Source organism: Typopeltis vanoorti, chromosome 17 (genome assembly GCF_054136105.1).
Source record: "Typopeltis vanoorti isolate ZY-2024b chromosome 17, IOZ_Tvanoo_1.0, whole genome shotgun sequence".
NCBI lineage: Eukaryota > Metazoa > Arthropoda > Arachnida > Uropygi > Thelyphonidae > Typopeltis > Typopeltis vanoorti.
This window is the reverse complement of record NC_143565.1, coordinates 103,147,829-103,161,684: the sequence shown is the minus strand read 5'-3', so window position 1 is coordinate 103,161,684 and position 13,856 is coordinate 103,147,829. Positions and strand designations below refer to the sequence as shown.

At 35.7% G+C, this 13,856-nt stretch overlaps 1 protein-coding gene across 1 annotated transcript in view; it reads left to right on the top strand.

Moving 5' to 3' along the window:
* The first annotated feature begins 5,093 nt into the window (after positions 1-5,093).
* Positions 5,094-13,856, top strand: part of mRpL11 (mitochondrial ribosomal protein L11) — a 32,762-nt gene continuing 23,999 nt past the window's right edge. The window contains exons 1-2 of the mRNA XM_090407378.1: positions 5,094-5,272; positions 12,139-12,234. Of these exons, the coding sequence (XP_090263504.1) occupies positions 5,138-5,272; positions 12,139-12,234 (231 nt within the window). The 5' untranslated portion in view covers positions 5,094-5,137. The remainder of the gene's footprint in view (positions 5,273-12,138; positions 12,235-13,856) is intronic.

Genomic DNA, 13,856 nt, shown 5'->3' with positions numbered 1-13,856 from the left:
ATGGTCAGCCTGTTTATCCATTTTTGGATTTTTAATTAAATTTTTATTTTTGTTTTATTTTATTTTATTTTTGTGAGATTGTGGCATAATTCATCCTTCTTCTCAATGGAAAAATCCTTTCAAATTTTGCTAAGCTGAGAAATATTATCATCGCAGACCCGATTGAACCAATGCACTATGGAACACATGGCAGGCCAGATGTATTAGATATAGCCATATTCAAAAACAGATATAGCCATATTCAAAAACACATCTCATCAATTCCAGCTGCAAGTAGTTAACGACCTCAGTTCGGACCACAACCCAGTACTTCTAAAACTGGGAGAGGATCCGGAACTTATTCACAGTCAGTCATTTACTAATTTCACAAAATTCAAGGCTACAATCAACACTATCATGGATTCAGTGCCGAATATCTCCACTTGTGAAGAAATTGACGCAGCAGTCAACAACCTGGTAAGAAAAATTCAAACTAGCTTAACTGCAGCCTCTTCTATCTCCACTCCAGCTCAAGTAAACCTACTTCCAGAAGAAATCCTTGCTTTAATCAAAAACAAAAATAAAATTAGACGTCGCTTTCATAACAAGCTATCTCCTCAAGATCGCTAAGAGCTGAACAGAGCATCAAACTTACTTCGCTATGCACTAAAAGATCACAGAAATTTACAATGGGAAAGAAAACTTTGTTCACTGAAAACTGAAGATAAATCGTTGTGGAAGTTGGCAAAGGCTATCCGTATGGACCGTTCCAACATCCACTCCATTCACAGAGAAAGAGATATAGTTTACAGGGACGATGAAAAGGCAGAAGCCCTCGCTGATGCTCTTCAACTTCAGTGCAGTCCTAATTATGTGCATGCGGATTTGATCTTCATAGAGAAAATTCACCGTCGAATCCGTACTGCGCTCCAGCAGCAACTGCGAAAATATCTGTCCTACCTCACCTAAAGAGGTCTACTCAATCATTAGGAAGCTCAACAACAAAAAAGCTCCTGGTCCAGATGAAATTAACAACAAAATACTCAAGGCCCTTCCACACAAAGCTGTCATGCACTTGGTAGCAATCATAAATGCTATGCTCAGACTAAACTATTTTCCAACCCGATGGAAACAAGCAGATATAGTCCTCATTCATAAGCTGGGAGAAGCACCTCAGTTTGCCGCAAAGTTACAGACCGATCAATCTCCTTTCATGCTTGGGAAAGATTGCAGAAAAAATCGTCCTCAATCGACTTCAGGATGTGGTGAACAATAACAACACAGTACCGAAGGAGCGGTTTGGGTTTAGAACCAGACACAGTACTACACATCAAGTTCACAGAATGGTCGAATTTATCACTACTGGATTCAATTGGAGACAACATACAGGTGCTGTTTTTCTGGATGTAGCAAAAGCCTTTGACAAGGTTTGGCACAAAGGCCTCATCTATAAATTATTTATGGCCAAAGTTCTGCTCTACCTTATCAAACTTATCGACTCCTTTCTAAAAAACCAGAAATTTCAGGTCAAGTTGAGAGGACTCAAATCCTCTTTGAAAAGAATCACTGCAGGTGTTCCTCAAGGCTCGTTGCTCTCCCCGCTGCTTTTTAACATCTTCGTTACTGACGCCCATAACACGACATCAACCACCACAGCTTACTATGCGGATGACATGGCAATTTTGAGTAGATCTCTCAGGCCATACTTAGCTACATAGTGCTTGCAGACCGCAGCAGCAAACCTGGAAAGATATCTCAGGAAATGGAGAATAGCCGTGAATGCCGACAAAAGTACTGCCATTCTCTTCACAAGACAAAAGACATCACACTACAGAGAAGTCAAACTTTTCAACAGAACTATTCTATGGAAATCCAGCACCAAATATTTAGGTATTCAACTAGACAACCGCCGCTACTTTAACTCCCACATCTCTCATGCTTGCAACAAAGCAAACTCAGCAATTGCTGAACCCTACCCTCTGCTTAACCGTAGAAGCCAAGTCAGCCCAGAAAACAAATTAAGAATATACAAAGCAATCATCAGACCCATACTGACTTATGGTTCACCAGTGTGGAGCCACACCTCTCCTAGCAACATCAAAAGATTACAATAATCCAAACTAAATGCCTCCGAATGATCTTCGATGCCCCGTGGTCTGTAAGGAACACCATCCTCCATCAAGACGGAAACCTGCCAGATATACTTACGTTTCTCCTCCAGATAGCAACCAAGTACTTTACTCAAGCATCACTCTATCCTAACCTACTCATTCGTGAGTCATCAGATTACGATGAAAAAGACAGATGGAAACATAAACGCCCAAAGGCGGCCCTGATCACAGATTGAAATCTTTCAACACAGCCCTAAATAGTTCGAGCCAAGTGCTCAAAACTTTCTTCCTTTAAACCGGGAATCATTCATAGCGATGAAGGGATCAGAGTCCACGGGACTGATATCCATCAAAGCCACATCAGTTAACAATTAACCAATAGTTGTTCAGGAGTTAAAACTCCTCCCTGCATAGTGTAGAAACTCAAAGACCTGCATGGCCTCTTCATCCTTCATATGCCAGTCAAAGTTTCAGTGAATAAAAGTTATAATTATTATTATTATTATTATTATTATTTTAACGGTGTCTCCATGGAGTCAAAAGACTCATTGCGGGAGACCCGACATTTACACACTAACCATTATTTACACAATCCCTGTCATACCTCTCCTTAAATTCATTCACAGTTGAAGCATTCACAACCACCTCTGGCAAAGCATTCCACCCATTCACAACCCTCCAAGTAAAGAATCTAGTCCTAACACCCTTGTTAACCACACTCTTACACAATCTCCAGGGTTGGCCCCCTCATTCTCTCACATCCTGCACTGGTCTTAAGAATATCATCAGTATCAATCCTGTGAAATCCCTTTAACAATTTAAATACCTCTATCATATCTCCTCTCCTACGTCTATCAGCTAGTTTTTGGAGCCCACAGATCATCAATCTATCCTAATAGGGAACATCCCACAGACCTGCAACAATCTTTGTAACCCGCCTCTGAATCCTCTCCACCACTTCCGCATCACCAAGAAATCCTGGCGACCAGATCTGTGCACAATAGTCCAAATGTGGCCTTATTAATGCCTTATAGAGTGGAACAATAAATTCCCTAACCCTGCTTGTTAGTGTGTTCCTCAACAACCATGTAATTTGATGTGATGTTTTGGCAATCTTTGCAATATGCCCTTTAAACTTAAGTTTTCTGTCCACAATAACTCCCAAGTCTCTTGTCTCATCAACTTCCTGCAGTTCAGTTCCGTTAATATAGTAAACAGCATGCAATGTCATCCTCCTGAAGTGCATCACCTTACACTTAGCCATGTTGAAATGACAGTCATTTACCTCAGTCCATACCGTCATCCTATTTAAGTCATCCTGTAAAATATCCACATCATTTGAATTGATTATCGCTCTTCCCAATTTTGCATCATCAGCAAACAAGTGGATATTTCCATTCAAGGTATTTCCACTATCATTGATGTACAAATTAAACAATAGAGGACCAAGAACTGAGCCCTGAGGTACACCACTAGTCACTTGCCTTTTCCTGGACTCAGCTCCTCCGTAAACCACTCTTTGATATCTGTCTGCCAGCCATCCTTTAATCCAAATCACCATCTTCGGATCCAAACCCATTTGCTCTAATTTATGTAACAGAGTTCCATGTGGAATCCTGTCGAAAGCCTTTGCAAAGTCAAGCAGTATCACTGAGTAAGGATTTCCTTTATCCAACTCCACTGTTACTTTATTATAGAAAGTAAGCAAATTACTTAGGCAAGACCTACCCTTCACAAAACCATGTTGCCCCTTATAAAGTATCATATTGTTGTCCACCCAGTCCTGAATTCTAATTTTAACCAATTTCTCCAAAATCTTAACCACTCCAGATATATTGATTGGTCTATAATTTGCAACCTCAGTCTTAGAGCCTCCCTTGTGCAATGGAACTATTTCCCCCTCTTTCCACTCTGTTGGCACTTTACCAGAACTGAGGCTTAAATTAAACATTCTGGTTAGAGGAGTTGCTAATTCTCTTGCACATTCTCGTAACACATGGGCCGATATGCCATCTAACCCAATGGCAGTGTTAGCATTAAGGTTCTTTAATATATTAAGCACCTCAATTTCATCTATCTCTATACTCTCATCAGTCAATGGCACATCTGACACTGCACTATCACAACGAAGATGGTACACTTTTGCGAAATGATCACTAAGCAACTCAACTATTTGATTAGCTTCAGTAATTTCCCTACCATCAACACTTTTTAAAGTAATCTTTCCATGGATATTCTTCCTTTTACTAGCCACATAGCGAAAGAACTCTTTAGGGTTTCTTTTGGATTCATCAGCTAGCTTCCTCTCATAATTAGCTTTGGCTTTCCTTACCATACAGGTTACTCTCTTTGCTTGTATCTTATATTGCTCATTGGAACGCTCATCATCTTTTTCTTTATACGTCCTCCACAACCTTTTCTTTATCTGCACCTCCTGTTTAATAGTATTATTCATCCATTTTACTCCTACTTGATTTCTCCTTCTGACTCTGGGAATAAAGTGTGATACAGCTTTCTTCAAATACTCCTTGAGAATCTCCCACGCACCATCAACATCTCTCTCCCCTTGAATTTCTCATGCCATAGTACAGCTGAAAGCTGACTTCTCAGCTTGCCATAATCACCAGCCTTGTAATTCCACATATACCCATTCTTAATAGAATATTCAGCACGTCTTTCAATCTCCCAGGTCAAGACCACATGATCGCTTTCCCCTAGTGGAGACATTGTAACTAAATTACTTATTGATATGTTCTCCGATGTTATGACCAGATATAACACTCTAGAATCTCTTGTCCCTTCCATCACATGCTGTCTCAGGTAATTATCTCTTAACATTAGTTTAAGATTAGTATTAAAATTAATAATTGCATTTACTTCTTTTATTATAATTATTATTTCATATTGGATTATTAAGATCAATTATTGTTAGGAGTTATGAATATAGAGGGCGATACCAGTCCACATTTTGTTGTTTTCGCTACACGCTGTGTGTTAATTTTGGGGATGCTACTGTTTCTTACTTCTTAAAGTAAACAGGAATAAGCATGGCTCATTCTGCGACCCGACTTAAATTAGCCAAAAAAATTGCTTCGCAGGTTATTCATTCCACTCCATTAAAAGTATATATTCCAGCAGGAATGGCAGCTGCAGGTCCACCGCTTGGACCACAATTGGGACAAGTAAGAATATATTTGGTTAGAAACTCGAATAAATCCGTTTATCAGGGGTGTCCAACTAGTGGGAATCTTGAGTGAGGTGAAGCTTATTAAGATTTTAGTCCACTCACACAAGAATATTGAGACATTAGTATAACAAAAAAAAAACATGGACATGAAGTCAAAGCACCAGAAGCATTAGCATGACTTTCGAGCTTCCATATCCAGGAATTGTATGCAATTCGTGAATATGGGTTACAATTGTATGTAAACATTTAATAACGTGCATATACTTACCATAGAATTTTATTGCTTCTGCTGATTGATGTGTTTTCCGCCACATTGTCAATAGACGTTTGCAAACAGTTTTTTTTTTTTTTTTTGTTATTGTTGAAAATTAAAAAATCTAAAACTAGAAATAGGATATGAGGCGATCCTTTTTTTATTTGAATTTGTATTTGGAACCAAAGTTTTATGTTAACAGGAAAAAAAGAAAATAAAACTATGCAGATGTGTATTCCTATTTATAGACAGATTATGTGTAACACAGTGAACAGTTAGTCCAATAATGTTATTTTTTGTGTTTATGCACATTTTATTGCCAATTTTTTAATACAATTAATTCATTTTAATACATTCTTCCCATTTCGGACAGAGGGTTCTTCCTGGTCTCTTTGTTCAGTTTTTGCTACACAAAATTAGGGTTTTTTTTTTATTTATTTTTTTAAGGCTACATACCTTTGCAAGGTTAGAAAATCCATCAGTGCTGATTTCAAAACTAAAAATGATGGTATAGAAACAAATTTCCATACCATAGTTGGAATTGAACCCACAGCCTGTTGGGTAGAAAGCAGAGGTGCTATGTTCAGTCAACTGGATTGACGAAATAAAATCTCTAAGCTGTGGAGCTGGCTTAATTAGATATGATCAGTTGTTATATGTTGATATTCATTGCTAGGCAGCTTGAGTCTGCTGAGTAAGAGTGGAGAACATCATTATGGTTTTAACAAATTAAACACTTATAGGAATGAAGAATAGAAACTCCATGGAGTCTTGGTATTAATACTAACACTGACTTAGTATAAAAGTTTAGAGTAGTACATCAATATGAAAATTGAAAGGTCTTTTTCAAACAGTGAAGTGACTTCATATTCAATTACGCTAGGAAACTTAATTTCATTGTTTTTATTTCTCAAAAATATACTCATCAAGCAGGGTTCAACAAGCAAAACCTACTCACATTGCAAGAAATGTACCCCCCCCCTGCCTCAAAAAAAAAAAAAAGACAGTAGGAATTCCAAAAAATGATAAGTGGTACATACCATGATTGGAAATGTTTTTAGAATTACATTTAAAAAATATTTTATTTTGTCCATTCTGCAGCTGCTTGCTAAATAGTTTACAAAATTTACTTGCCATGTGCAAGTGGGGAAGAATATGTCAAGCCCTACTCATAAGTGGAATGATTTATAAATATGTCTCAATCTAAACAGAGACAAAAATGATCATTTGAAAAAGAAAAATTAGCAATGTACTCATTGCTCTTTAGCAGTCTTTATAACACTGTTTCTCCTACAGACATGAGAGATGAAAAAAGATTTTACTCTTCAAATGATTAAATGGCGTAATAATAAATTGAATGATTTTTTATATATAGTTTTGTAAATTTAAAGTAAGATTAGGATATTTGCTATCCTAGCAAATATATCCTATGATATATTTGCTATTGCTTAAATTTGGGATTGACAGTTGTCCTCCAGTTCTGCTAAAGATTATTCGTTTCGTATTTATAATTTTGTTTAAAATGATAAATTATCTCTTTATTTATCCTATTTATCAAATTTGCAAACTTATTATCAAATGGGTTAAAAATACATGGTTACTGATAGGATCTGCATATTTTATAGAAGAGGAAGAATCTTTCTTATGACTAAAGTTAGCTTGGACAGGTTTTTTAAAGAGGGTAATATGCAAATACTGAGTGGAGTTAATCATAATTTGAATATACCTCATTAACCTTGGTGACTTGTGGATATTTATTTGATAACTACGTATTGAAAAGATGCCTGTGGAATATCTATCACATTTTCAGTTTAATATGTTATTGAAGAAACTGTATCCTTTTCACAAAGTTTCATTAGTTGTCTATTTATGTGATTTATTGTTGTCTTTTGTAATTTGTGATTAGTTTTATCATTTGAATAATTATAATAAATCTTTTGTTCTAAAGTGCAGTATTTCATTCTTTTATTTTGTACAAGGTTAAGTTAAAAAGTAATGCTCGATGCCTTTTTGTCAATGTAGAATATTTGAACTACTTTCTGTAAGAAGGAATAATGTTGAGATATGTAAGGATAAGGGCATATTAAGACATACTTGCCAGCTTGGTTGGCGTGAGTGGTCAGTATATGCTCTCCCGCCAACAGGCTGCAGGTTGAAATCCAGTCATGAGCATGGATATTTTGTGAATATCTTTAGGTGGGAGATGAATTTCATGCCTGTATGCCCAGCTTATTGGCAACCTGAATGGCTTCTAAATGTCTCATGTCTGGTTTCTAGAGCAGGGTTTCCATACTAAGTAAAAAATAAATGATACAATAATACAAAAAAATAAAAAATAAATAAAATTAATAAAAAATACAAGAAAAATACTTAGCCTGCCCACAGTACGAATACGTTGTTGGTTATAAAAACCTTTCATGTGTGGGAACTACATTAAAATAAATACATAAAAAAGAAATATATATATATATATATATGTATATGTATAAAATACACACACACACTGATGAGGAGTTACCAGATTAATCTGGAGATTTTTCATCCAGTAGAGGTAGCCAAGGTCAGAACAACTGGCTGTCCTCAGAAATTATATAAGGCAGGAGTGAGGAGCAGTTTCTTTGCAAGGAATGGGGCGGCTGAGTGAAATGCATTGCCTAACTATGATGAATGCAGAAACTATAAATGAGTTTAAGGCATGGTTCAGTGATCCTTTTGTGTGAGAGTATGGACTTCCCAAAGTGAATCTTTTAACTTCATGTAGGTCCAATGTTAATAATGCTAAAAGTAGGGACATGGTATCAGATGTGCATAACTAAGGTCAAGAGGATAAATCAGATGAGAATTAAATGAATGAGTAGCATCATTAACAAAAAGAAAAAAAAGTTGTGAAGTGAATATAAACTAAAAAATGAATATTAAGTTCATTAGCACTCCAAAGCAGAATCAAGAAGGATGATCATCATTATAAAGAAGACAAAATCAGATTATGAGAGGAAACTAAATAATTAGGCTGAAGGAACTTCCAGAGTTCTTTCACTAAGTGACAGAAGCAGAAGGAATAATTGAATTACTGAATGATTGATTTGCAAAGGTATATTATCTCAGTGTAAATACTGCAGTGATAGGTGTGATAAGGTTGATGTTAGAATTGAGGTATATGATCTGGAGGTGCTTAGGATACTGCAAAGACTCAATGTAGATATTGCTGTTGGATGGGCTATCAGCACTGTTTCCTCTAAACTGTGTGCACACACATTGGTCAAAAAAGGGAGTGCTCACACAAAATTTCTGATTTAGAGTCAATAATTTTTGGACATACTATAAAAACGAATTATATGATAAATCAAATTTGTCACTTATTTTATTTAGTAATTTCTCCAGTGTCTCGAGACCACTCCAATATTACTCTAACCCATTCTAAATTAATACACTCTAATTAGTTATATTTAGCCTGCACCATATGGGCAAACTGATGCTAATATCAGTAAGTTATTATTATTATTATGTGACACCTCCAGGGAATCCAAAGACTCATCAAGGGAGTGTGGCAACAGCATCGAATGATTGATCCCCTTCCAACTAACCATGCTCAAACTTGCTTAACTGTTTGTGTGAGCCATTAGTAGCAGAGGCTCTACCAATCGACCAACCTTTGCAGAAGCATATTTGTTTTGAGGAGTGTCTACTGCCTAGACAGTACAGTCATTCAAACTTGTGTAAAAGGTTTCTGTAACTACATGGGTTTAAGCAAATTAATTTAGTTCCAGCAGCTTTACAGGTTATAGTGAGACAAAAAAGGGCAACATTAATATGAGAAATATTACATTAGTGATTTTAGTGTATTAAACCTTCAAAATATCACTGTGTAGAAATGTTTAACATGCAATGCAAGATCTTAAAACAAAGATGTCACCAATTTTAGTTTTTGTCACAAATTTGGTCATCAAGTTAAGAGTTGTGACTTGCTATTTCAAGCATAGGTTACTGCACACATTGAGTCTAAGACTGGAAACTTGTGCATGTCTTTTTATACTCACTTTTGCCAGAAAAAAATTAGAGGAAGCATTGTTATTGGTCCATGTATTATATTGCTGTACTTTGCAAAAGTATTAGACAAGATACCACATGGAACTTTATGTAAATTGGAGCAAATGGATATGGAGCTAGATCAGAGGGATGTCTGATGGATAAAAATCAAAGAGAAGTATGTGTCCATGTAGAATCCAAGAGAAGACAGGTGACTGTGGTCTTTTTTATTTTTATATATGGTTCCCATCCACAAAAGGATACAATATTAAAAAAAAAAAAAAGTTTGTTCCAAATGGGTACAGTGGCTATTTATGAGAATGACAGAAGATTTCTATAGTTGCTTATGTCTTTTTGAGGAATATCATAAACACTCCTCATATTATTTCTCTTGATGAAACTTGAGTTCATCTTGTGAGGCAAAATCCAATCCCAGAAGTGTCAAGTCCAAAAGTAGATGAATAAATCATCATGTGGACAAAAAAAAATGGGGATGTTTTTTCCAGTCATAACCTTATCATATTGTGGCTAGTTTAGATGCTTCTCACAATATGTTCCATTAAATTTCCAAGTTTGGTGGACAATCTTGCTACTTCCATCTGGTCTAGATGTACATCATCCATTTCAAGTGACTTATTTATTTGGTCATCTAAAGGGACACCTATATGAATATAATTTTAACATCAATAAGAAATCAAAAAAATATATCAAAGACTGGTTCAGAAGTCATGATCATGTATTTTCCCAAACGTTTCACCCCAAACTTTCAGTATTTCAGTGTGCACAGATTTGGTTACTGGGTTTCATGGTGATGAGGATATGTTAGAAAGGGTCCAGAGAAGATTCATAAAGGTGGTCAGTGGTCTTTGGAATGGGGAGTATGAAGACAGATTGAAAGAATTAAATTGCAAAGCCTTGTGAATAGGGGGAGGGGGGTGGTGAGATATGATTGAAACATGGTTATTATTAGTTTAACATGGTAGAGATTTTGCATAAAATGATAGAGGGGGATTGGAACAAGAAGCCATCCCTGGAAACTGTACAGAGGAATGAGAAGCAGGTTCTTTTCATGAGAAGATTAATGTGAATCTTCTCACATGAATTAGCGTGGTTGGTGAGTGGAATGCATTGTCTGAGTGTGTTGTGAATGTAGAGAATTGAATCAGTTTAAGGCAATGGCACACCCAGAGAGGGGGCCAGGGGGTCCTGGCTCCCCCAAAGAAAAAGAAAAAAAACACTAAAAAATTTTCCAAAAATCTTTTCCTAATTAAAATTCTTTTTGTTTTTTTATTTATGTTGTGTCGTGTCTTATATTTCTATACTACTTATGAATTAGCGATCATTGCAGATGCTCAGTCATAGGTCATATGCGATGAGTAGTGCGTATTCTCAAATCGTCTACTCAACTCCCCCCCCCCTCCCAAGATTAAACCCTGAGTGCACTATTGGTTTAAGGCACAGTTGGATGAGCTTTGTGATGGTGTGTACCTCCCACAATGAGTCTCTGACTCCATGGAGATCAAATGTTAATAATATTAGGAGAAATGTATCCAGAATAATCAATCAGTTACCTACAGGTAGATACTCAATTTTATGTGTATCTACCTGTAGGTAACTTTAAATATAAAATTTAAAGCACTTCTGCAGAACAGTTGGAAGAATGATGGAATTTGAATTTAGTAGTTGTCATGTCAAGAGCAATCTTCATTTAGACTTTTTTCAGTTGAAGATGAGTTAGCAGGGTTTTTCTTCCAGAAACTGAGGTTTTCATCCCTCATACAGCCAGATAACCCATGCAGATTACAGGCAAAAAAAAGACTATTAGTGAGCAATGAACAGGATATGTATTGTGGGGGTTGTGGAGTAGAGTGCCTTCCCACAATGAGTTCTTGCATTTATTGGAGGTGTTATGTAATAATAAGGGCCCTTAAGCATCCATAACTGTTCAAGGTATTCTTGGATTTCATAACATATCAATAATAACATAATAACATAACATAACAGGACATATACAACTTTGTCAGTTGTATATGTCCTCTCAGTTAGTTTGCCTGTATGTGGGATGAAAAAAAACTGAGTTTACAGGAGGAAAAACCCTGCTGCTCCTGTAAAATTAGTGATTTTAATCTGTTTTATATCTATAGTATTTGCTAGAGTATTATCTAAAGTATTACTGAAAATGGCACCAAAACCTCGCAAGAACAATTTAGCAGGAACCATCACAAGACTGGCTCATCTTCATTTAAAAGTCATAATAAAGGTTCTTTGCATCCTACACAAGATTCAAACCTAGGTCTTTCCAATTGGAGGGCATTGTCAAAACTGACTGAGCTATGGAGGCACACAATAATAACAATTAATGTACTTAAATATTTCTAGTTTACCCAAAAACAATCATTTACTTTTCAGCTTGCCTTCATATATTACTTCAGTAATACTGACAAGAGTTAGTAGTATTAAATGTAATATTTAACAGGTACAAAAACAAAAGAGGAAGTTGTAATTATTCAATATTGTTTATATATGGTGTAAATTTTAAACCATATTGATGATTTATGCATCTGATTTTTCCTTTTTAACAGAGAGGAATAAATGTTGCCCAGTTTTGTAAAGATTTTAATGAAAGAACTGCTGATATCAAAGAAGGCATACCTCTTCCTTGCAGAATTTCTGTTAATGTGAGTATAAACAGTTTTTATTTACTTCAGTTATGCACAAAATATTACTACTTCCTTCACTTTTCTTGTGATTCTGGACAAATATCAAAAGTGAAGAAAATTTGAAACATAATATAAGAAAATATAATCATATACAGTCTGGTACAAGGCTACATGATGGAAGGTCATGTGTGTTTGCTGCTCCTCTGAAATTAGTGATTTTAATCTGTTTTAAATCTGATTTTCATATCTATAGTATTTGCTATATTTCCTGATATTTTGCTGTAATACTTTTAATATTAAAGTATTACTGAAAATGGCACCAAAATCTCGCAAGAACAATTTAGCAGGAACAAAGAGAAATAATAACCAAATTGTTAACAAGGTGTTTTGCCCCAGTGAATGGAATCATGCCATTTCAGAAACAAAAGAGGATGCGGCACCTTACAGACGTTAATGATGGAAATATCTAGACTAAAGCATATCATTAGATGTACAACAAGGGAACTGGAAAAAGTTGAAAAGCAATTAGTCATCAGAAGGAGGTTAAACAGCAAAGGAGAAACAAAAAAAAAGCCTTGAATCAAGTAAGATTTCACAACAGATAATCAGATAAGTAAAATCAATTATTATCAGTAATCATTAAACATGCTATTGATCATCATGTGATTACTTCCAGTATTCTGAGTGCTAAAATCAAAATTTTAACAAATGTAATTGAAAAGCAGGAAAGAAAAATAAAAGGGATAGTAGTTTTGATAGGAACAAGCAATTTATCTGGTGATAAATACGGTATGAGAAAGGATTGTTGGAAGAAGCAAGATGGAAGAGTGAGAAAGTGAAAATAGTGTGTCAGCTAGATAGAGATAGATAGAAATGAATTAAGAAGAAAAGGGCTGTGATGGCAAACGATTGATCCATGAGATGTGTAGAAAGAATAATTGTGAGTATTTGGATGCGTGGAGCAAGTTTGAGGGAAGAGTGGATTTGTATTAGAGGGACAGCCTACACTTGAATGTGTTTGGTATCAATGATCTTAAAAAATTATTAATTGGTACGAGACCTAACACAGAGTCAGAAAAACTAAATCGAATGGTGAGAATCTGTGTGTAAGAGCAATAATGTTATATAACTGTGTTATATAACACAGTTATGGTTAGCATAACTGTGTTATATTGTGTTATATAACTGTGCATAACACAGTTATATAACTGTCTTATATAACACACTGACTTGTTCAGAACAGCAATCTCTCCAAATGCCTACATCCTTCCTCATTCAAATGCAGGTTGTCTCTCGCATATAAATTCAGCAATAGGGACTGATTGGATATCATCACGGATACTAAAAGAATGTTCAAATGAAACAGTTATTTCTTCAACCAGGATATATAATTTGAGCCTCAGAAGAGGAAAGACACCACAGCAATGAAAAGAATGTATGATAATCCCACTGCACAAGAGATGGTGCAAAGACTGATATGTCTATCAACCTATCAATATCTCTGCAGGTGAAGATTTTGGAAAACTTGGTAAGAGATTGCATTCAGAAACAGGTTGAGAGAATCTATACACAGCAATTGTTAGCACTGAATTAGACAAGGGTATGGTTACACCATGATTCTTTTAGACTTTGCTAAGACT